Here is a 25,362-nt window from a genome sequence, read left to right on the forward strand (position 1 = left end):
GCAGCCGAAGTGAAGCACACAAACAAAGCCACTATGCCACAGGGCCAGCCCCTACACTTTATTTCTAATGAAGCATTTGTGCTTGTAATCATGGCGTGTCTGACTTCTTATGCAGTAAGGTCTACCCAGTGATTTCATTCTTACTGAATACCTTAATCATGTTTCTGAAAGATTTCATAAGGAAATTGAATTCGTATTTCTTCTTGAAAATGACAAGTTCTGGCTGACCCTGAAAGAGACCTTGGTCCCACCTGGGGTGAGACGCACTGTGGAGACATTTCTCTGTGCAGCTGTGACAGTGCTCATCAATTATGTCTGATGGCTCTTTCCCCCATGAACTGCTATCATCTGTTAGATTTCTAAAAATCAAGAAAAAGCAGTCATTAGGTCTGGCAACAGTGGATTTTTAATCACAGACAAGACTATTCTTCCTCATTTTCACTTGATTTGTAAATTCAATTGTTTTGTCAAACTTCTAAAGCTGATTCTAAGGGTTGACTTTTGTTCACTATGCCATGGGTTTTGTGAAGTTAGCACAATCTCTGTTTCATATGCGTTTAGTGTCTTTTTCATGAAATTGCCATTAAAATGCTGCTCAAATTATCGAGGGGGTGTTGGAAAGGTGGAATGTACTCAATAAATGCCAACTCAGTGCATCTCAGGATTCAGGAAAAGGAGTGATGGTAATAATAACAACAACAATTACAGTCGTAAAATAACCTAGAGCTATTCATTGAGTACTTATGCACAAGGCACTGTTCTAAGCACTTTACACGTATCGTCTCATTTAATCCTCAGTATAACCCTATTATTATCACTGGGCACAGAGAGGCTAAATAACTTGCCTAAAGTTATATATCCAGCAAATAGCAGAGCCAGGATTCACGTATAGAATGGTTTGCCTCCAGGGTCAATGTTCTTGACCCTGCAGGATAATACAGTCAATGAAATTCTAATGGCCCTCCCTTCAGAAAAGTGTACAGAGGGGGCCAGGCCCGTGGCCGAGTGGTTAAGTTCATGTGCTCTGCTCCAGCAGCCCAGGGTTTCACCGGTTTGGATCCTGGGTGCCGACCTAGTGCTGCTCATCAGGCAATTCTGAGGTGGCGTCCCACATAGCAGAACTAGAAGGACTTACAACTAGAATATACAACTATGTACTGGGCAGCTTTGGAGAGAAGAAGAAGAAGAAGAAAAAGATTGGCAATAGATGTTAGCTCAGGTGCCAATCTTAAAAAAGAAAAGACAAGAAAAGGGTACAGTGTAGTGCTCTAGAAGAGTGCTTTCTGATGGAAGGATAATGCGAGCCATAAATGTGAGCCACACGTGCAATTTTAAATTTTCTAGTAGCCTCAATAAAAAAGTAAAGAGAAACAGGTGAAATTAATTTTAACAATATTTTATTTAGCCCAATACATCCAAAATATTATCATTTTCAACATGTAATCTACATAAAAATTATTGATGAGATATTTTATATTCTAGTGCTTCGTACTAAGTTGGTGACATCTGGTGTATATTTTACATTACAGGACGTCTCAATTCATCCTAGCAATAGTACAAGTGTAAGTAGCCACATGGGGCTAATAACTACCATATTGGATAGCACTGGTCTAGAAAGGACCTCGCAAATAATATATTGTTCTCTTCCATTTCAAGAGACTTTTCAAATTACATTTGAAAAAGTTTAAGGAAAAAGGAGTATCATCAAGTGAAGAAAGGAGCCTATAATTTTTAAATGTTAAAGAGACCCCATTAAAAAAAAGTGACCACGTGTCCCAAAGGGGGGGATCCTTTGGCAACAATTGGGTCTGTAACAATAACATGATTCCCTGGCTCCCCACTGGGCAGGTTGGGGAGCAACCAACAGTACTTCCAAATATTCTTTGAGCCATCCAAAGATTTCCTCAGAGATTTCTCCCATGCTCTTGAGAGTACTATGTATCAGGGATGGAAAATTTATCGTTTGAAAGCAACATAGCATAGCTGTTGCTTCTCATATGATTAATTTGATGTTAGGAAGATTGTTTAGTGGCAGCGCTTCCATCAGTATTATTTACTTGGTTTTCACCATTGAAACATCGGCGTTCTTTCACGTGATCATTTGCACATCTCTTTTAAGTTCTTGCAAATGTTTACCATCAGCTAGTGATTTGGGGGCCTTTATCACTCTCCACTATGAAGTCCTTGTTAGATTTGATGTCATTTCTAACATCTAAAACTTATCCCCCAAATGTTCACTCTATTGTAACCTCAGTTCTTTCTTCCAGAAGCAAGATGTTGGTCTGGGAGTTACTTAGAGAATGCCATTTTACTTCTCTGAATCTTAGTGTCATTATTTCACAAATCAATATATCTGTCTGTCTGTCTGTCTATCTATCTATCTTAAGAAAAAGGCTTTATTGGCCCCTTTAGGTCTGGATGGTGAGGCTCGGAGAGCATAGCCTAGAAGGAAATGGCAAAAAAAGAGTCAACTAAACTGCTCTCCCTAGGAGGTCAAAGTTGACAGGCTTCTAGGGGCTGGGGCGTAGCCAACAAGCGCAGAGGAGGTTCAAAAAGAGGGACAGACAGGAATATGGGATCAACTGTGCCTGTCTGACATTCTTAGCAGACAGCTGAAGTTCCTTTAAGAATATAAGCTTTCTGGCAATATTTCACTTTAGGTCTTTTGGGGTGCTGTGTCCCTACACCTTGTGCAATGAGACACACAGCCTTGGGTCTTGGCATTTGAGGGGAGAAGATGTGAGGGTGAATGTGGGGAGGTCTGCAGGAGAGGGCGGGCACATAACAGGACAACCTGTATCTGTTGCTTGTTCCTAATTCCGCAGACATGGGAATTTAAAGCAATGCTGTTGCACACCTGCTGCCATCTGCACTTCCCCACCTCATCCTACCTTTGGAAGGACTGGGAGGGAAGCTGGACCCCTCTTGTTTGACTCTCAGAAGACCAGCCAATCCCAGCGGATATCTTAGTGATAATGTGATTGTATGTGGTCCGTGATCGTTTTATTCATGGTGCTTGCAACATTTCAAGGAGATCTTTCCAAGTCAGTCACCATAGATGTCACCATCTTCTAAAATGGTTGCATAGCGTTCCTATTATGAGACTGTAGTATGACTCATTTAATCTCATAATGATGGATTTTTTAGGAATTTAGATAATTTTAAACTTTTACTGAAAAACATTAGACTAAACGTTCTTGTTTCTAATTTTTGCCTGTCTGATGAGCCCTTCAGTATAAACCTCTTGAAATGGGATAGCTGATTCATAGCTTATGCGTATGTAACACATGAGATTGCATGTTAGAAAGAAAGTGCCAGTGTCCACTGTCATCAGCAATGTCTGCTAGTACAGGTGGCCGGGACTTGTTGGTGAGACATGTTGACTGCAGGAAAATGCCTCCTCCTAACATTCATGTCAGGTCCAAGCACAAGAACTCTATGCTAGAGGGAAATCAATCCACTGACTGAACAGTATGAACCAAGTTTATTTTTCCACCTTCCTGAATAATGCAACATGCAAAAATTGATCCTTTTATCTTGTAGATGATTCAAATGGCAGTCTAATGGACAGTCTGGTCATGTTATGGAGAAAGCTGTGTGTAGTAGCACAAAGTTGCTGTAACCAGATTAACGTGTGCAAGTTGTGTATTGTAACTCAGAATTTGCCTTTTATATCTTTGAAAATGGCATCCTTTGAACATGGCACGTGTGTTCTGCCCCTGATTTTGCTTTGGGAATAGTTTACATTTTAGCTATGTTTTGTGGTTGGATAACCAGGGAATTGTCAGTGACTCTGCTGTTGGAGTAATTTTGCAATGCATGCAGAGATGACTTGGGGAGACATACAAATGAAAAAATTATTATTAGTTTTCTGCATAAGTTCAATATCTACATTTGAAATAAAATTATAATTATGCTAATTACAGGGAATTTAAGTAAAACTCTTTGTCTTTAGTTTAGTGGAAAATTCAGACATGCTACAACCCAAGCTCCATCCTTGGGCAGATTAAGGAAGTACCAAGCAACCTTTTTTCCTTTACTTTTTAAAGTTGTGAAACATAACCTACCCAGAAAAAGAGTATAAAACATAAATGTACAGTTTAAGACAAAATTTTAAGGTGAATACCCATGTAACACCCACATCAAGAAATATGTCATGCAATTTTCCATTTATATCATTCCTTAAAATAATTTCTTATTGAAAAAATGGTAGAGCTACACATGTGCATGAAGTCAGCAGGCTTCCCCAGTCACAGATAGCCAGGTGAGCAGAAGCGGGGTGGGGAGGGAGCTGGGGGAACAGCAGGGCTGGGAAGGGTTCGGGGTGGGGAAGACCAGCTGGCCCTTGCATGCACATTTGGTATTATTTCTCTGATTCTATGTACTATTTTATTTCTGCCTTAAAATAAATATGGCTGAGATGAGGCACACCTCACTGTTCTCTGGTCAGGGAGGAAAAAAAGAAAATGTGGCTGTGTGTGTTCACATTTATTGAAGGGGCGTGCAGTAATTCTCTTGTTCTGCATAGCTCTGTGGGATTCTCATTAAAAAGGTGAATATTCAACAGAGCAATTTTTAAAATAAGTTGAATTTAAAGGATCTCAAGTAGCTCCTCTTGTATTGTTTTCTATAATCTTTGTGCATTTAGTCCATTGAAGATGTTTTGTTTCTCTGATTAAACAGATTGCTGAGCTGGGTGAAATAGAATATATTGAAAATCTACCCCTCCTTCGAGTTCTCAGTCTTCTAGGGAATCCAATTCAGGTGAGAGATTATTTACATCGGCGGAGGGGGATGAGGACGATCTTGGAATTCTTGTTCTTCAAGAAATACTTTTGGTAAAGAGCATCAGGAACGTGAAGACAGTGTGTTTCTCTTTGTTCTCCTTCTCTCAGGAAACGGTTAGAAGGGTTAAGCAAAGTAGCGCCTCTGCACCGCTGTCAGTGCGAGTAAAGCCTGAGGCTGCCTACTGTGTGTGGTCGTCTGGGAGCAATGTCCTTTCCCATTAGAGAATGCGTGATGCCAGAGGTGTAGACAGAATGTGATTCCTGTTTTACAATAGGGGAAAGAAAGTCTAAGATTAGACTCCTAATATAATTTGTCTGGATATAGCTGTGAAATTTTGTATTGTTATAAAATGATTTTAGAAAAAAATAATGTATTTCTCACAAATTCTTCACCTTTGGGATTCAAAGATCCATGACCGTTTCTTAGGCCTCTCTCTTTCCTTTCATTGACAGGTCCTTTCTCCCTGGCCTCTATCTCTCCCTTTTTGCCCATTTGTCCTTCATTCTGCTTTTCTACATCTACCCTACACTTACCTTTCCACAGACTCTTAGCTTTATATGCATCTCTGGGTGCCATTCTTTTTGTGTCTGTCTTGATGAACACGTCTGGACAGGCAGAAAACCAAAATCAAAAATGAAAAATAAGATTTAAAGATAAAAACAGTTCTTGGTATGGGAATAGTGGCAGGCAATTTAAAACCACCTCTGGGAAAGAAAGGAGCAGGGCTTGAACTGGCCATCAGCCCCCGTTTCAGATCTGTGAAGGGTGCTTGTGCATATGCATAAATACACGGCACAAACCCTTTCACGCATAACTCATTTATAGACACATTTACACACTGAAGTACAAAAGAGACACCTTTGTATATTCATTTCATGTGCATTCTCATCTCTAAAATCTATCATCCACCAATATCTTTCTCTTCAAAGAGATGTGGCTTCTTAATACAAAAAACTTTAATTATATTTCTAAAACTCAGGTAATCCTAACACAGCAGATGGTTGAGAGAAATAAGTAATTCATTCTATAAATGAATATTATTTTTTATTGTAAAACAAATTCATAATAAATGATACAAATTTATATAAAATAATACAAAGTAATAAATAAGTAGTGAAAAAGTAATAATAAATAATGTTTCGTTATTTGCAATAGTGAACTCTTTGGTTTGAATCACTGGCCGTGGCATTTTGGGTGAAATGCTTCACTTCTCCGAGGCTGAGTTGTTTTTCTCCCTAGAATTGAAGATGATCATACCTATCTTGCTTATCTCCCAGGGAGATTAAGCTCACACATTTGAAGAGCTTTGTAAGTTACCAGGCACAGTCTGCATTTGAGTTGTTAATATAAGGGGATTGGTAAGCGTGAAAAGGTAGAGACCTATGGGGGTGGTGTGTGAATGACAGGGGAAGTAGGGGAAAGGCCTCATGGAAGTAGAGGGCTGGTGCTTATTAATTGTGGAAAAGAAAGGCAACTGAATAGTCCTCTTGATATTTTAAATAGGAAAAATCTGAATATTGGTACTTCGTAATTTTTATGCTGCTACGATTAACAGAATTAGATCAGAAGAAGATTAAAGTGGAAGAAAAGGTATGTAATCACATCATTTTGTATGTTTAGGAGTTACCACGCTCGAGAGCTCATGCTGCCTGCTGCGGACTAATATAATCAATAAATGACACACATAACAATATGTAAATTAATTATTTATATAGGGAGTGTTTCCTTGTCCTGGGATCTGTCCGTTTGACCCTCTGCAAAGCTGAGCGTCAACATGAACGCAGTGAAAGCTCTGCTCTTGGTACAGTGAAGGGTGGCAGTGGGGGCAGAAGCAGTGCCGCATTTCTGTAGGCCGGCAGCATTGTGGCAGTCTGTTCACTTGGATAACCAGCATATCTGGAGGGCGTGTGATTCTTTCTGTGTTACTCTAAAAATTCATTTAGTACTGGAATGTACTATAATGCCATTCTACCACATAATGAAAAGGTACTCAAATAAATCACGACTCTGGTATTTTGAGTCCTTAATTCTGCTCTTTAAGATAATGATTCCTCCGGACATGGAGTTCCAGAGTCGCCAGATCTTGGATGCTGGACCTACCTCCCCCCATACCTGTGGTAGCTACTTTGTCATGCTTTAGTGACTGGCAACAGCTGAAATCTCCACTAACGAGGGATTTCTTTCACTGGATGCAAATTGGAAGTGGGAATGAAAACAGGTATAAATATGTTGAGAGGCAGCTATTCCATTTTGTAAATGCCTTTCTGAAATCTTGGTTAAAAACAGTTACACATGCTAGTGTGTTATTATTCTCACATTCAAAGGCACTTATTAGATTTCTCTTCCCCTTTAATGTTTTGTGAAGTGAATAAATTTAAAATCATGTACTAAGTAAAGGTGTGGTAGAAGAGGATAATGTATTTAGAGGGATGACAAAGACAAGAGGATAGAGAACTGTACGTTGTGAGGCAAAGGCCCATATCTTTGAACAGAGACAGTTGTGCTAAAAAAGGTGGAGGTTTTGGCAGAATTTGAGATAAGTGAATAGTTCTTGGTGAGATGGCATGAGAAAAGAATTCTGCAGTACCAACTACCTGGAATCTAGAACTGTGAACTTTATTCTTTCTTCTCATCCTAAAAGTTGGAATTTTGACTATATTAAAAGTAAACTTGGGCTTTAGAGGTTTTGTTTCTGCTTTTTCCCTCCCAAACCAGGGACTATAGAGACATAGGGGATCAAGAGGCTCCAGCTGAATATTTTAAAATAATTCTCATTATTTAGGTTTTAGGAAAGTTAGAGTAGACATAAGACTGAAGACAAAGATTCTTGAGCACGCATTAAAATATTTTCGATATCTGAATGCATGTCTAGAATATTTTATTGAAGAAAATCTAAGCCTCATCTTCTTTTTAGAAATGAAATTTGTTTTCCTTTTGCATTTCTCATTGGGAAAAGGTTTCAGCAGTGAATAAATATGACCCTCCCCCAGAAGTGGTGGCAGCCCAGGATCACCTGACCCATGTTGTCAACAGCGTGATGCAGCCACAGAGGATCTTTGACAGGTATTTGTTAGGGGTCTACGGGGTAGAGAGAACTCAGAGCGGTAAGCGCAGGACACCTCGTCATGTTCCCTGGCGCTCTATTTTGTGAGGCATTCCTTTCTTACCTGCTCTGAGGGAAGGGATCAGGTCTTTATTTAATAGGCTGTGTTGTCTCAGTTATAGTGTATTGTCATCACATGCTTGAATATAGCGCTCACTTGTTGGTGTTTTCCCAAGTGTGGCAATGAGTGGATTCATCTTCCCTCTTTCATCTGGCCCCTTGAATGGTGGCTAGCATGTGACATAGGACAGTGAAAAAGAAAAAAAAAGTCTGTTAGCTTTTCTGCTGTAGGATAGAACCACAGACCTTAGCCTCATTAACAGAGAAATGTGATAATTTGTATCGTAAATTTTTCCTTAGCTGTGAGATACTCCTGCCAAAGAGCATCCCATGAATGCAGATTATTAGAGAGTTTCCAGAAGGAAGCCCAGCCAGCCTAAGCGAAACCTGAAATAGCCTTTCTAGTGATTGCTCTGAGCTGCAGTCAACCCAGCAGGGAGGAGTCTCCCAGCATGGTTGAACACATGAATAGAGTCTCTCACCTCTAAGTTCGAAGACAGATTTACCATGGTTTCTCCATTTCTTTTTAAACAATCTGTTGGAGCAGATGGCCATTTATGCTATAAGTATAATGCAGAAATTCTATTGATACCCGAAGGCTTTTTAAAAATACTTGTAGAATCTTCTGGTTATAAATGGCATCTCTTCTTCATGTGGTATTTGTGCTTGTACTTCATGTGCTTGGTTTCCCACAGAGAACAAAATGTTTTATTTTGCAGCCAGGACATGATTTTTCACATGTAATTTAATAATACAGACATTGACAGTTTTATGTATTTACGGTAACCATGTAGGTGAAATGATTTACCATTTATTTGCATACATCTGGAAAAGCACATTTGATTTAAAAGAAGGGCATTTATGTCCTCATTGTATTTCTTTTCTAGTTTCTGAGATTGCTAGTTGTTTCATGCTTTAGAGTGCATTTATATAGAAATATCTATCAAAAGAATTTACAGCAGTGTCTCATAAATACATATTTTTGATCATTTCTGGCTGTCGGACAGACAAGAGCAAATGGCCAGCAGCCCTGGCTGCTCCAGGATGGAGCAGTGTTCACTGTGAAAAACTCGTGGAGGCAGGAGCAGGTCTGCCATTGCTCTTCCCACTCTGAGCCGGGGCACAGCTCTCTGGCAGTCCCAGAAGTCAGGCTCCAGGAGAGGAACCCTGACTCCCGACCTTGGGACTTTTATGCTGCCTTATTAGGGAATCACTGGCCCCTCTTTTGGTGGATTGGGGTGAGGACACAATATTAAAATGACACAGCAGAACTTTGACTCATGACAAAGTTCTCCAGACTCATCTTGTATAAGTCCTGTCCAAAATCTGGAATCAGCTTTTTCTCTAAGAAGCCGTGATTTGTTTTAGTGAGAGCTGGTATTTCTCAATCACAGTCTGGGTGCTAGAGATAATCATTACTACTGTGTTGGTCATCATTTCTAGGCCTTTTAGTGGACAGAGCTAGGAATATATTTCCTTCCTTCCTTCTTTCCTCCCATCCATCCATCCTGTCTATTTGTACCTATCTATCTGCATCTATTTAATCTGTTTTGTATCTAATCTATATCTAGATAGATCTATAGATAGATGATAAAGTACCTTCTGAATTCATATTGGCACTTACAATTCAATTTCAAGAACAGTTGAGCTTTTCCTTAACATCTTCACTATTAAATCTGTATCTCCTTTGCTCCCACACCAAGAACACAGAGGAAGATGAAATTAAAATATTCCATAATTAGTCTTTTTTTAAAATCCCATATTATACATTATCTAATACTAATATTATCGCCAACATGATTACTGAAAACATTAAAAACACATTTTGCCTATGCTCTTCCCATTAACCCACCCCCTTTTTTTTTATTGTGGCAAAATATGTACAACATAAAATTAGCCATTTTAATGATTTTTAAAGTGTACAGTTCAGTGGCATTAACTATATTGACAATGTTGCACAGCCATCACCGCCATCCATTTCCAAAACTTTCTCATCACCCTGCACAGAAACTCTGCCACCGTTAAGCAGTAACTCCTCATTCCCTGCCGTTCCCAGTCCCTGGGAACTTCTCATCTACTTTCTGTCTGTATGAATTTGCCTATTGTATATATTTCATATAAGTGTCAATCACCCCATTTTAAAAATAGTGTACTATATTTATATTGTCAGAACATATATCCATCACATGCAACGCTTTCTCCTTTGCTGTCATTTAATCTGGATTCTGTGGATAACTGCATATTTATTGCTCGCAACCAGCCCTGATATTGATCTCTTGCGAGTCACTTTGGTTGTGAAGCCTGTTCTCTAGTAGATTCCTTAGGAAGGGCTATGGGATCAATATCCCTTGAACTCTTACAAGTTGATAATATTCTCTGCCCTTTATACTTGAAAGTCATTTCTGCTGTATATAAAGTCCATGGCTCACACTTTTTTCCTTGAATATAGTAAAGACGTCACTCCATTTTCTTTTGGTGTAAAACATTGCTTTCAAAAATCTGATGACAATTTAATTTTCTTTCTCTGATAAGTCATGTATTCTCTTTTCCTAACTCAGCATTTTTTTCTCTTTTTCTTTAAAGTCCAGTAATTTTACTAGACTATGTCTTCTTTTTTTTTTTTTAAAGATTTTATTTTTTCTTTTTCTCTCCAAAGCCCCCCAGTACATAGTTGTGTAGTTTTAGTTGTGAGTCCTTCTAGTTGTGGCATGTGGGATGCCGCCCCAGCATGGCTTGATGAGGAGTGCCATGTCTGCACCCAGTATTCAAGTGGCGAAACCGAGGGCCACCGAAGAGGAGTGCAGCAACTTAACCACTGGGCCATGGGGCCGGTCCCTAGACTATGTCTTTTTTGTTTGTTTGTTTTTTGAGGAGGATTGGCCCTGAGCTAACTGGTGCCAATCTCCCTCTTTTTGCTGAGGAAGACTGGCCCTGAGCTAACATCCACACCCATCTTCCTCTACTTCACATGTGGGACACCTACCACAGCATGGCTTGGCAAGTGGTGCCGTGTCCGCACCCGGGATCCAAACTGGCGAACCCCAGGCTGCCAAAGCAGAGCATGCACACCCAACTGCTGCACACTGGGCCGGCCCCTAGACTATGTCTTGATATTAGTTGTTCTGGGCTAATATTCTCAGGTATGCCTTGTGCTCTTTCAATATATAGTTTTGTTTTATTTTTTATTTCAGGGAAATTTTCTTGAATTGCGCTCTTTAACATTTGTTCTATTCCTTTGCTTTGGTTTTCTTCTTCAGGAAGAAGATCTGCTTTGCTTCCATATTTGTTACTTGCTTTCAAATTATTTTCTTTTTAATCTTTCGAAAAATTTTGTCTTGAGATGATTTTAGATTCACATGCACTTGTAAGAAATAACACAGAGAAATTCTATGTGTCTTTCAGCCAGTTTCCCCCAGTGGTAATATCTTGTGTAGCTATAGTAGAATATGAGCCAGGATATTGATGGTGATACAATCCCCCAGCCTTATCAGATTTCATCCGTTTTGCATGTACTTGTGTGTATATTTAGTTCTGTGCAATTTTGTCACGTGTAGATTCCTGTGAGCACCACTACCGTCAAGATACAGAAGAGTTTTGTCTCAAGAATCCCTGTGTTTCACTTTTATAGCCAAAGTCACCTCCCCCTCCTCGTCTTCCCTAGTCCCTGGAAACCAGTGGTCTGCTCCCCATCTCTATAATGTTGTCACTTCAAGAACGTTATACAAATGGAATCATATAGTATATCACCTTTTGGAACTGGCTTATTTTTACTTAGCCTCATTCCCCGGATTGTCATCGAAGTTGTTGGGTTTATTACTAGTTCCTTCCTTCCTATGGCTGAGTAGGCTTCCTTGGTGTGGATGCACCATACTTAGTATAACCACTCATCTCTTGAAGGACATCTGTGCTGATTCCAGTTGTTGGCTATTGCAAATACAGCTGCCATGCACATTCGCGTTCAAGCTTTTGTACGTGGACAGGTTCAGCCTGCCTGCTTTCCACTGGATATCCCTTGACTGTTTTGGGGTTCCCTTGTTCTCAGGTCTGTCAGATGCTGCCCCCTTGCTTCTTCCTCTGATAGTCTCGTGGGTTTGTGGTTCATGAAGATAGTTTTTCATCTGTTTTTGTTGTCCATGCTTTCCTTGAGCTTTTGCTCCTAAGTTTTTCTGCTTTCACGTGGGTATTCAGAGAGATTGAAAAATTATGCTGCCACTGCCCCCATTCTTCATAGAATCTACACCTCAGCTACGTATTTTTAAAAAATCTTGGGGCCGGCTCCATGGCCGAGTGGTTAAGTTCGCACGCTCCACTCTGGCGGCCCAGGGTTCGGATCCTGGGCGCGGACATGGCACCACTCGTCAGGCCACGTTGAGGCGGCGTCCCACATCCTACAACTAGAAGGACGTGCAACTAAGATATACAACTGTGTACGGGGGGATTTGGGGAGATAAAGCAGGAAAAAAAGTAAATAAAAAATCTTATATTTTATTGTTTATTTCTATAATTTGTGTCATGAGTGGAATCCAGACACCAGCTCAGTATGTTGCAGGAGATTTTATTAATAAATTCATTCTTTAGTTCAATCTTTCAGGCCCAGAAGCCATGCCTAGATTCATACATCAGCTCTTACTTATTAGCTATTATTTTGAGCAAGTTAATTAACCTCTCTGTACTTCAGTTTCTTCATGTTTTACATAGGGATGATGCTGGGAATATTTTCATTAGCTTCCTGTGATAATTAAAATGTGGTAATGTGTGTAAGACTCCTAGAGTAGTGCCTGGCACATAGTAATTGCTCAGGTAAATTTTAGTTATTACCATTTTCTTTGCATATCTGTGTTCTAATTCAACAGGTATGGATGTTAAAGTTTAACTTGCAGAGTACAGTCTTATTTCTTTGATTTTGAAGTTCTTAGGGGAGAATTCTATCAACTAAGAACTAATATATCTTACCGTATTTTTCCTTTTAAAAAGGTTGTTAAAGTAAATTTACATGTATTTGGATTTTATCTATGCTTTGAGTATTATTTTTGGCATGTTATAATCAACTTGCTTCTGGAAAGTAGGACCTTTGTTCTATACAGGGTCTACATAGCAAGTGCTTGTCTGCTGAATTAGTTGTGATTGTGACCCAGACACTCTGCACACTGGATGCAGCTAACACGCTGTGTCTGTGACTGGAATGGGCCGTCACTGCTCTGCCCTGTGTTGCAGCACTCTTCCCAGTCTGGATGCCCCTTACCCCATGTTGATATTAGTCGGTCCTCAGGCTTGTGGGAAACGAGAACTTGCTCACCGCCTCTGCAGAGAGTTTAACACTTACTTCAGATATGGGTAAGTTTGCTTATTGTTTGGTAAGGCTGTAAAATCGTGGATATTGCTAATTTTGACTATTGATTTTAAGCAAGTTCAAAAATGTACAAAACAACTTAATATTTAAGTTATATTTTACAGCTGAGCTGAAAGTGGTAAGTGACTTGAATGTTCAGTAGATGTTAACCTTGGTAAGGAGAGCGCACCGTGAGTGCTGTAGTCCTGGAAGGTGCATTATTAATAATATAGGATCGATGTGATTACCTGGTCTTGGAATGACTAGAAATCTTGATTCTCGTGTCATTCTAATTGATGTGGTAGAGACGATTGCTAAGTATACTTCAAGTAAAAGAAGAACTTAACAAATAGCAAGAAGAAACAAAATATTTTGTCTTCTGCGAAGCAGACAGTAAACACATGGAAGTGACCCCCGCCTCAAAAAAAGAAAACGAAAACAGAAACATGATTCATCCATGCCATTGTGCACTTTTTCCATAGAAGGCTTATCAGCTTCTTTGCCATTTATTACACTGTGATACACACTGGGTAATATATATATATTTTTTACTTTAATTCTCTGAATATTTAACTTAATTCAGTGCCAGCCAAAATCATTCTCCAAGGTTTGAAAATGCAGGTGTTTTTCATTAAGCATCGTGGCGCTGGAACGCAGGCTCATCCTGTCGCTGTGCAGTGTGACAGCGGGAATCACAATGTTGTGATGCGTGATGGGCGAGCCTGTGCACCGGTGACAGCCTCTCCTCAGCTCTGCCGGCACTCATGCTGACAGCACTTCAGCTTTATCCCCACACAGATCTGCTTTTTTTTTTTTTTTTTTTACATTTTATTTATTTATTTATTTATTTTTTTTTTTTTAAAGATTTTATTATTTCCTTTTTCTCCCCAAAGCCCCCCGGTACATAGTTGTATATTCTTCGTTGTGGGTTCTTCTAGTTGTGGCATGTGGGACGCTGCCTCAGCGTGGTCTGATGAGCAGTGCCATGTCCGCGCCCAGGATTCGAACCAACGAAACACTGGGCAGCCTGCAGCGGAGCGCGCGAACTTAACCACTCAGCCACGGGGCCAGCCCCCAGATCTGCTTTTTTTGAGGCCTATTTCAGGAGGAAGGAAAAGGAGGAGGATGGAAGGGGGCAGCAAAAGTGTTCCCTTCTCATGTCCCCAGGATAGCCGTCAATATGCTTTCAGTTTTCTGGAGCAACTGTTTTGCTGCCTGATTCCCTAATGACCCAGTTAAAATAGAGGGAAATATCCGAAAAACTAGAACCATCCAAAAACTCCTTCAGCTGGATTTACAGACTTCTTTTTTTTTTGAGGAAGATCAGCCCTGAGCTAACATCTGCTGCCAATTCTCTTTTTGCTGAGGAAGCCTGGCCCTGAGCTAACATCCGTGCCCATCTTCCTCTGCTTTATATGTGGGACGCCTGCCACAGCATGGCTTGCCAAGAGGTGCCATGTCCACACCCGGGATCTGAACCGGTGAACCCCAGGCCGCCAAAGCAGAATGTGCGCACTTAACTGCTACGCCACCGGGCCAGCCCCTACAGACTTTTTAAAGGTTTCCAGGAATCAGATTTCAAATTATCACTGTCGTCTTTTGAACTGGTTTCCTCTTGTATTTTTTATGCATAACAAAGAAATCACTTTTAGATTAGTGATGTTTGTTAGTGACCTGAAGATGTGGCTGCAAAGATGCATTGGACAGCAAGAAAAATAAATGCAAATTATTTTCTAATGCTATTACAGAAAAGTTCCTTCCCTCAGGCTACACATATTCAAACAATGTAAATACTATTTTAAATAGGTACATTTATTTAGATATCTAAAATTACATCCTTCGTTTGAACAACTCTAGGATACAAATACTATAGAATAGTTTATTCATTAATATGTCTTAAACACCCTGAAGTAAGAAAACTAAATTAAAACTTAATATTAGAATAAAAAGGATAGAGGGCCATTATGCTCATATGGGAGTACTGAACCTGTTTTAAAAGATAAGTGGAACGCAATGAATGGTAGGTCAAACTAGGGCAAAGGGGGGCCTCCTGACTATTGTGCTAAGATGTAAACCTGGAACCTTTTAGCAAACCAAAGTGACTTGGGAGAACCAAGCCTTTCTCTGGTTAGAATTCCTTTCACATCTTGGTACCAGTTGTTTTGCAAATGGTTGGTGGCCTGGTCCTTCATGTTTGTTTGTGATAGCGCTGCTGACACACACAGGGTCAGATGTGTTCTTGGAGATGTTTATTCACTCATCATCAGAGTTAAGATTCTGATCCAGTCTGATGCTACATTCTCACCCGGGTAGGCCCCCTAATTATTCATGTTCGTTAAATCCTCTATTTCCCCTATTAGAAGGCTTATCCATTAGGCTTGTTATTAAATGATTTAATGCCTGTTTTCCCTGCTCATCTGTATGCCCAGTGAGGGTAGGGACTAATGTCAGCTTTGCTTACCATTGAGTTCTCAGTGCCTTGCACATGGCCAGGCACTTAATACATGCATGAAAAATATTTGTTAAATGAGTAACTGATTGAATGAGTGAATGAATGAATGAATGAATGAAGGGCATTGCATGCAACGTTTAGTGGGAAATTACTGTGATAAGAAGCATAGGTGATTTTGCCCAACCTGTGCTGATGGATATATGGAGAGAAGGATAGATTCATTCATTTGCTCATTCATTCTTTGAGTAAGCGTTTATTGAGTTCCTCCCATGTGCTAGGCCCTGAAGACACAGTGAGAATGAGATTGGCAAGGTCTTTTCCTTAATGAAATTTGTGATCTAGTGAGGAACTCAGATCCTAAATAATTGGTGGTGTGTACAGTGTGTGTGGAGGCACAAGATGGCAAAACAAAATCCTAAAATTAGCATCATGTCTATACAGTTACTGCTGCCACTGCTATTTTTCTCCTCTGGGTAGTATTAATGGTTAATGCAAAGATGCTCCTGACTCTTCCACTACCAACTGCACCCTCACTCACCCACCTCCCTCACAGGCTCAGAAGCATCGTCCAGCCATTCGTTGACATCCTCATGGAGGCAGAGATCAGGGTTTATTCAATGGCAAATCATTCTGAAAAATCCCATCAGGATGTGAATCAAAGATCATAGCATTGGATACAAAAGGATAGTAGACAGCTAGTAATTCCATCCATTGAGAGAATAAGATACTACTACTATTATATGCAGCAACTTTCTAATTAAAACGAATGATAAAACCAAGCACAGCCTCAGGAGCAGCTCATTACTCTTGTTTATATTCTATTTTATTTTATTCTTTATCTAACATAAATTTTATTTATTTTTAATTAAATGAAAAGAAAAAAAGGCATGAATACCATCTCATCATGAGACATGTAAGCATTTACAGAGGCACTTTGCCATTTGCTTGAATCTTTTCTTTCCTCCTATTTATTTCATTTTTCCTGGTGTTTTGTCTTCCTTTTTAAATTGCCTTGACCCGAGACCAAGACATTCAATGTGATGTTTGTGTGCTAACTTGCACATCCAGATATATAAATATTAGAAACATAACTCGGTGGTATAACAAGTACTGGTGTGGCTGAGGGATTTGCTCTTGTCTTAGGTTTTAACTTTACTATTTGTTGTTGGTTTTAGAAATAGGTTAGATGTTCTTTCTTTATCTGTATTAGTTATCAGTGGGCTGGACATATGCATTTACTGCCGTCAGAGTCTCTCTATTTCCATCCTTAATATTACCACACAGATCAGTGGCTTCCTGAAGAGCGCTGGATGATGAGGGGAACAAAACAACACCAGCCTGCCTGCTCATCTTCCAGAGTGGAGGCCCTGAAAGTGATCTGAATGGTCATGAAAGAAAAATTTTATTCTTCTTCCTTAGATTTCTATTTTCTAGCAATCTCTATTTTCATAACCTTTCTCGTGGTGTTGACTACTAAACATATTTTACTTTTAGCCCTGTAAAACAGTACAATAAAGAACCACAGCTATTTAGCTAAGTGAGATGGTATGAGGTTCAGCTACCTCACTACAGTCTAATCTAAAGTCTGTTTATATAGAAATGGTTCATTTGTTCAATCAGTGTTGGCTGAGTGCCATCCACGTGCCATGTGCTGGTGGTAAAACTGAAACAGACAGACATGGGTCTTGTCCTCCTGGCAGCTTATAATCTAGGGTGAGATTTAGATAAGCAAATGCTGTCTAACAAGATACTTAGGTGGGTGCTGTGAGGAGGGAAGTAAAGAGCCTCTGTGATAGATGTTAAAGAGGAGTAGGATGTGGGGCTTGAGTCGGGGGTGAATTCTAGGCGGAAAGAACAACAGGCACGTTTGGTTAACTGAAAGGACTCTCTCTAGAATGGCTACACTTGAAGTATAAGGGAGATGGCAGAAGGTGAGACCAGACAGATAGACAGAGGTTTGATCATAAAGGGCTTCTAGGCAGAATTGTGTCACGATCACAGATGCATTTTAGAAAGCACACCCTGCCGGCCATATGGGAGACAGCTTGGGGAGGGAAGGCTGGAGACAAGGAGAACAGTTAGGACGTGGCGACAGGTGATGATGGCATGAGTTAGAAAGTGGTGTGTTGTTACTGGAAAGTGGACAAAGTAGTGGCTTCCTGAAATTTGATACTCAGACACAGTGTGTGCTGGAATCTTCTGTGTTCCTGATCTCTTAAATCCTGTCCAGCAGGGGCTGGCCTGGTGGCACAGCAGTTAAGTGTGCACGTTCCGCTTCGGTGGCCCAGGGTTCGCCAGTTTGGATCCTGGATGCGGACATGGCACCTCTTGGCAAGCCACGCTATGGCAGACGTCCCACATATAAAGCAGAGGAAGATGAGCACGAATGTTAGCTCAGGGCCAGTCTTCCTCAGCAAAAGGAAGAGGATTGGTAGACGTTAGCTCAGGGCCAATCTTCCTCAAAAAAAAAAAATATCGTGTCCTGCAATTTACTGACATATATTTGCATTGGGCTTTCGGATCAATTTAATTTGCCTACTAAGTGCTCCAAGAGTACCTGGGCTTTTGTGGACACCCATTCACAGAGTTCACTTACCAACAATACGATGTGCTTCAATATGCTTGACTTTAGATGCACTCACAGCCAAGCCTCTGCTTAAATATTTGCAGTAACAAGAAGTTCATTATTTCCTGAGACAGTCTGGTCCACAATTGAGATTCTAAATCTGCATGCTTCTGAATCAAACTAAAAAATTTCTATTTCCTCATCCACCTGCGAGCTCTTCTTACACATCTTTTCTTCCTCATGTATTTCCCTGGATATTTTAACATTCCCTTATTTGGCCTGGCCTTCCAGATGCCTTTTTCTCCTGATCATCTGCTCCTCTCTGTGGGCTTGGCTTATTAGGATCCTCCAGGACAGCTGGCCGATGAATTGGCCTTTAGAATGTCTAAACTCACCCTTAGACTTTTAGGGGCAGTGCTGTGGTCTGGGGTTAATCTCTAACTCAGTTCTTTTATCTGTTAGTTGAAACTAGCAGGGAATATGGCCCCCATTATAAACTATGATTTAACTAATTCACCATGATTTAATTAGTAAACAATAAACTCATGGAAATTTAAATTACACTTGAAATTATATTTAAACAGGGGAGAGGAGAGATATTGAAGGTGGTGGCCCAAGTTTCTTTGTCTAAAATTTGGCATCATTTTTTCAAAGTGAGTTTAGCGAAACATTGCTTTCACTATGAAATATTTCCTTTTTAAGGTCTTCATATTTGAGCGGCATACTACACAGCAAATGTATCTTTATGTGAAAATTGGATGACAGATTAAAAAAACCGCAGGTCATCTTAGGCCCTTCTTAATAGAAAGTGCCACAGAAGATGCAGTTCTGTCATCAGCATTTGCCATGTCAGTGAAGCCATCTCTTTGTTTACCTGCCTAGAAGCTTCAAATTGCTTCTCTACTTTGTCTTCCTTTTAGAAATTCTGGAAAAATTCCTGCCGCTTAATCCTTTGGTTGAGAAATGCAAATTCCAGGCAGTGTGTAAAGGCCATGTTGAGGGTGAGCAGCACAGGATGCCAAGTCGCTGATTTATCTGTCCTGGCTGTCAAGGTCACCAGTAGACAGGGCGTCTCAGGTCCCTACTGAGGTGTGTGAAGCAATGCCAGTGTATTCAAACCACAAAACAAATGTCATGGTGTTTTGACAGTCTTCTCTTAGAATGTACTCTCTTTCCTGAGTATATGGTTTAAATGTGTTGTTAAGACCTTAAAATTTACTAGTGTGGTTAATTCTTGATTATAATGGAAGGAGAATAGTGGAATGAATTACAAAAATTTATTAGTCTTTGACTTTGTAATGGAGAGGCTTTTGAGGTTACGACTTTACCTTCTCAGTATGATATTAAAAGGAATTGACTCCGGTGGGGCTGGCCCTGTGGCATAGTGGTTAAGTTTGCATGCTCCACTTTGGCAGCCCAGGGTTCACGGGTTCAGATCCTGGGCACAGACCTCCATACCACTCATCAAGCCACGCTGTGGTGGGGTCCCACATACAAAATAGGGGAAGACTGGCACAGATGTTAGCTCAGCAACAATCTTCCTCAAGCAAAAAGAGTGAGATGGGCAACAGATGTTAGCTCCGGGTCTATCTGCCTCACCAAAAAAAAAAAAAAGAATTGACTTTGGAGTCATCCTGGCATGGCTACTTAATGATGTTGCTTAATTGCTGGGCCTCAGTCTCATCATCTGTAAAATGAAAACAATAACACCTACCTCATGGTTTTTATTGGGAATAAATGAAATAACCTATCAAGGGTCTAGCTCTTCTCATCTCCTATTTTAAAACTACAGGATGATCTAAAAATTGGTTTGTATTCCCAGAGCTTAACACTGAGAAGTCAGAATGGGATGACGTCAAGAGTCCTAGGCTAGTTGGGACCCTCATCATCTAGTTCTGGGACCGACACTGGCCTGCTCTGTGGCCTCGGACAAGTCATTGTTATAGTCAGCTCTAAAATGGCTGTTATCATGGCTGTTAGCCGCTGCACAGGTTTCGTTTATTCATTCATGTTACAAATATTAGTGAATGCCTACTATGTGCAGGGCATTGAGAATGCAGTGGCCAGGAAGATGATCAAGATGAAATACTCCCCTCATGATTCATATGTCTTGCTGGAAAAGAGGAAAAAACCTAACATGCATCTAAAAGCAGGCAGTTTTGGGGATAGAGAGTAACTGCAGGTGTGGGAGGTGGGCTGGGAGTGTTGTTTCCGACCGTGGTCAGAGAAGCCCTCTCTGGGTGAGTTGAGAATTCCATTCAGCATTGGAATCACAGATTCCCATAGGAGGTTCACGCACAGTATTGAGAAGTGTTGGCAGCGTAGTGGAATGAGCTCATCTCTGCCCTCAAACTGCAGAGGAGATGGGGTCCTGAACAAGGAGCTGGGATGCAGCTGGCGGAAGACACTGAGGCTGCAGGTGTATAAAGAGATGCATAACCCAGTGATAGGAGGTCAAGGACAGCTTCTTAGGGGGATGGCACTTCAACTGAGTCCTACAAGACAAATGGGTTAGCCCGGAGGAGGGGTGAGGAGGGGAGCACGCGGAAAATGCCCGTAGATCAGAGAGAACGTGAAAACACGTGGGTGGAAAATATGTGAGTAATAAATATTGTTATACTTCTTAAAGTATTATTATGTGAGAGCAGAGGAGGTGGTTCAGAAGGTGACAAATATCAATGAGTAAGAATTTGGTGTCAATAATATAAAATGTGTCTAATCCCTGTGGAGCGTAGTGGCTGAGTATAGTCTAGCGCTTCAAAACCACAGGGTTTTCACAGTTATGATACTTTACGATTTATGATTCATGGATCAATTTCAATTTTTAAAACATACTTTATGTGGATACCTTTTCCATTTTGGAATTCAGGTTAATAGAAATAGACTAGGTTATCTGTTCTACGTTTTCAGGGCCTGTCACACCACAAGACCGCCTTACTTTGGAGAAGGGGATCGAGTTGATTATCATTTTATTTCTCAAGAAGTTTTCGATGAAATGCTAAACATGGTAAGAATGTTCTCCTGTATTTTTATTGCATGAGACGTATATGTTCTCTGGTAGAAATATTAGGAAGTAGCGACAGAAAGGATAACAGATTTTGTATTTGTTATGAGAAAGATGTTCTCAATGAGTTGTTTTTTTCCTTAAACCACTTAATATATCATTGTTCACATGCTGTCTTATTTTATGATCTTGGAGAAAATATTACGAATTTCCAATAAAACTGAATGAGTATATGTTTTCAGAAAATAGAAGTAAAAGCTCTACAAAAAATTCTTGTGATCTGTGTTCATCAGGTGCTGCCATTATCAATCAGATTTTACTCAAAATAGACAGTTCTCACAGACCTGATGTGATGTACGAAGCATTCTTAGGATTGGAGTGTTCTGTCCAGAGACCACTAAGTTTTTATCCCCTGAAACCCTGTTAATCTAGTTATTGGTAATAATTCACAACACCCTCTTCTCTGAGTTCATTTTCTTAAAAACAATTTATTTCTTCTTTCTTGGCCTTTACCTGCAAAGGGACTCCTCATACCCAAGTGTATTTTTTCTCTCAAAAGTATATGCTGATGTCAATACATATCTACCCGTGCCTTCGGTTAAACTGAAAAAGTATCTCAGATTTTCATCACTACTGATGAGTCTGTAATCCTTTTATTTTCTCTTCACCATAGGCCTTAATTTTGTTTATATTATCATCCTTTCTTTCACCAAATGAATCCTGCACCACTTTTTTTTCTGAAGCTGCCAAAGGGCCGGATTAAGGACTAGTCTATTTCTTTTTACAAAAAATCACCATCAAATGAGTGATGCTCTTGTAGCTACGTCTCCCCTTCCCTCTCTCCCTGTCCCCTTCCTCCCTCCTTCGCTGTCCTCCATCCCCAAACAATGGACCTGGCTTGTACCTCAGTGTACATAACTGTGGAACATGTAAGTGCAGGCCCTGCAGTTTCTACCTGTTTAACTTGGAATGCCCAACTTTACACATGGCACGTAGTTTCTCTTGTATTCACGGAGAACCCCCACTGAGAAAGTCCTATAATCCCTAGGCCATTTCCCCTCTAACCTTGTCAAAAGAACCTATTGGAAATTCTTTATAATTTGCTCTCCTAGGGCTGTATTTTGGCAGTTCATTTTCATGTATCAAGAGTACTCTGGGAGTTTATATTTCTAAAAGCTTTAATAGAGATTTGAGGGGTTATCTTGATATTAGTAAGGAGCATTCTCTTTGAATGATATTAGTAAGGACTCTTTGGGTTTAAAGACAACTAGTTCCTAAAATTAATGTTAACTTCTCTTGTTAGAGTCTGAGGCATTTTTTCTTGGTTTAGTTCATCTGTTCTCAGTACCCCATATGCTCCCCTGGTGTTCCGTACCTTGTCGGATCTGTAATAGAGTAAGTCTGCTTCAGTTCCTCCTCTTAGAAATCACTGTACTTGTATACTATATTTAGTCTTACAGTTTTACTCCCTCTACAAAAATCCATATGTGTTTGAGAAGTACTCATTTTTACTGCTTCTGCTAACCTATATTACTTCAATATAATGTCATTTTCTTCGACTTGAATTTTCCTTCTGATCTCCTTTTCTTTAAAGTGAGTTTGAGCCTGTTTCATGAAGAAAGACAAACCTAGAGATTATGAACTCATGACACATTGTCATCTTCACTAACCTCAGCCACACACTCAGCCTTCTGTACACAGGACCCCCCATCCACGGAACATGCACCCAGACAGCCTGTGTCCCTGTCAGTTACAGCCCCCACCACCGACAGACAACCCTGGCATACCCCATTGGCACACACCTACTGTGGGCAGTCACACCTACCCACTCTGACAGATACACATAGACTCGTACACCCTTCGTATACATTCACCACCCCCCCCCCCCATACACAGATCTTCCACCACCCCCACGTGCCCGCAGACACATGAACCTTTTTTAAGGACATATACACAATCACTTACCTGCAGAGACTCTTCCCCGCTTGTGGAAATAAGACCACAGATCTGGAGTCTCTGAAATGTGATTATTGCTATTTATTAAGAAATCCACAGGCAGGAAGAGACGAAAGGAGTATCATCATCCAGGAGCTGGGGCACCTCTTCATCTCAATTCTTAAAAAAATCAGTTTAATAGAGCCTGTTTTATAGACATTAGTAGTATATGCATTAGTACAATGCAAGATTCCTCCCAACCCTACATCCTTTCAAGAAATGTTTTAGGGGTCCACGGAGGGAGGCCCTTACGTATGAGTAAATACACTCATAGCATATCTCTCAAAAGTGATTCAAATGTACATTTTGAAAATGGAGTGAGTCACAGTAAACAAGATAACGTACATACCTGACAGGAGATTCAGATATCTATCTATATAGATATAATCCGTATATTAAAAGAAAAGGAGTCACAGTATTTATTCCGTAGAACAAAGAAGGTATACCACTGAGGAAGTAAAATATTAAGGATATTTATTGTTGAGATTTTAACTTTAGAAAGCATGAAATAAACTTCTTTTGATTATGGGGGGTGTTGTGGATTTTCCTCCTCACCCACAGCAGACACAGAAGATAGCTTTTGGAAGAACTGGGCTTCCAGAATACAGAGAGAACGCAGTATTTATACTTCAAATGCCTGTGGGCACACAACAGTTCTATTGAATAACATTTGAGGTGGTTTCAATAAAAAGCTGTGTTTATAAGGAAAAATTGGATGAGCCTGTTTTTTATGGCTTATCTCAGGATGCAAAGGTTTTAGGATATCCCTGTAATTCATGGCCTTCAGGCTTATCTGGGATTGCAAGGCTTTTGAGGGTGGACGCTTTTTCTGGGCTACCTGGTTTGCTGGCATAGCCAAAATGGCTGAGGCAAAGGGCGAACTATTAGTTTTACTCTCTCAATAACGAAGGTTTATGGTGCAGCTTTGGCAGGAAGTGGGTAAGTAAGCAAAATGATCTCTTCTCCCATAAGCTTTAGTACCTTCACTCTCCTTAACGTTTTGTCAGCAGATTACTTCCAAAAGCTTAATGTTTTTGCCAGCTGAGAATTCTGAATAAATTTCTCTATCACAGTTTGATATTGAGTTTCATAAACCCATTGTCATTCTTATATAGTTGCTAATATTTGTAAGTTTTGTGGAATCATATAAAAGTAAGACACCAAATACTTTTATTTATATTAAATTCCATTATGGCAGCTGTTATATGAAAATCTTTGTACTTCTTAAATTTCAGGGGAAATTCATTCTAACATTTAATTATGGTAATCACAATTATGGATTAAATAGGGACACCGTAGAAGGTATCGCAAGAGATGGTTTAGCAAGCTGTATTCATATGGAAATAGAAGTAAGTGTTTTTCATTCAATCAATTTATTTTTTACATGAGTGAGTTTGTACATATATATATATTTGGGGTTGGGGTGGGAGCTACAATGTACAGGTAGCACCTTAGGCACAAGAGGAGTGCATACAAAAGTGAGATTTTAAGTTTATAATTAGTATGTGGAGGCAAGACACATGAAAAATTAAATGGCAGGGATTAAATTACAGTACAAGAAATTGCACTTTTGCTATGAGTGAAACTGCCATTCAAGATTTATTTTCTAAGTGATTTCCACACTAAATTATTCTTTTTCTTTTTAGAGCACGGTCTCTGTTTGTGTAAAGTGATGTTAGATAAAGCCTGATTCTTACAGGATGTGGAACTGGTTCCCTGTCCCCTCAGGACCATGGCAGCTCCATGCAGTTGACGTTCCATCGTTCTTCATGGGAGCTGTGTGGGCTAGGCTGTTACCTGACTCCCGTTGCTCACTGGTTGCAGTGTATTCATTCTTCCAGCAAGTTAGACTTGCAGATTTCAGATTTCTCTCTCTGCCCCAACTTGCCGTCTTCCCCCAGTGATCTATATTAGAGTACATAGAAATTTCTCTAAAATTCAGATCCAGAGTAAAAGCATGAATATTCCACCCATTTGTCTTTAAATATATGGCTCTATTAGATATTTGAAATCTTCAAAGACAGCTGATTTTTTTTTTCAAGTTATCTTCTCCAAACGGTATAAC

At 40.0% G+C, this 25,362-nt stretch overlaps 1 protein-coding gene across 8 annotated transcripts in view; it reads left to right on the forward strand.

The window, feature by feature from the left end:
• LRGUK (leucine rich repeats and guanylate kinase domain containing) overlaps positions 1 to 25,362 on the forward strand; it is a 109,269-nt gene that overhangs the window by 32,810 nt on the left and 51,097 nt on the right. For 5 of the 8 annotated variants that reach the window (XR_011438239.1, XM_001498102.5, XM_070265829.1 and 2 more), the window contains exons 8-13: positions 4,684 to 4,764; positions 6,292 to 6,378; positions 7,745 to 7,851; positions 13,166 to 13,285; positions 21,209 to 21,305; positions 24,533 to 24,646. Coding sequence is in view for 7 of the 8 variants with exons in the window: in XM_001498102.5 (XP_001498152.2) it covers positions 4,684 to 4,764; positions 6,292 to 6,378; positions 7,745 to 7,851; positions 13,166 to 13,285; positions 21,209 to 21,305; positions 24,533 to 24,646 (606 nt within the window). In the remaining variant the exon portion in view is untranslated. Of the gene's footprint in view, positions 1 to 2,825; positions 4,265 to 4,683; positions 4,765 to 6,291; positions 6,379 to 7,744; positions 7,852 to 13,165; positions 13,286 to 21,208; positions 21,306 to 24,532; positions 24,647 to 25,362 lie in introns of those variants that run through there. The other 3 variants (XM_070265828.1, XM_023639705.2, XM_023639714.2) reach the window with 2 other exon arrangements.

Source organism: Equus caballus, chromosome 4, assembly GCF_041296265.1.
Source record: "Equus caballus isolate H_3958 breed thoroughbred chromosome 4, TB-T2T, whole genome shotgun sequence".
Taxonomy (NCBI): domain Eukaryota; kingdom Metazoa; phylum Chordata; class Mammalia; order Perissodactyla; family Equidae; genus Equus; species Equus caballus.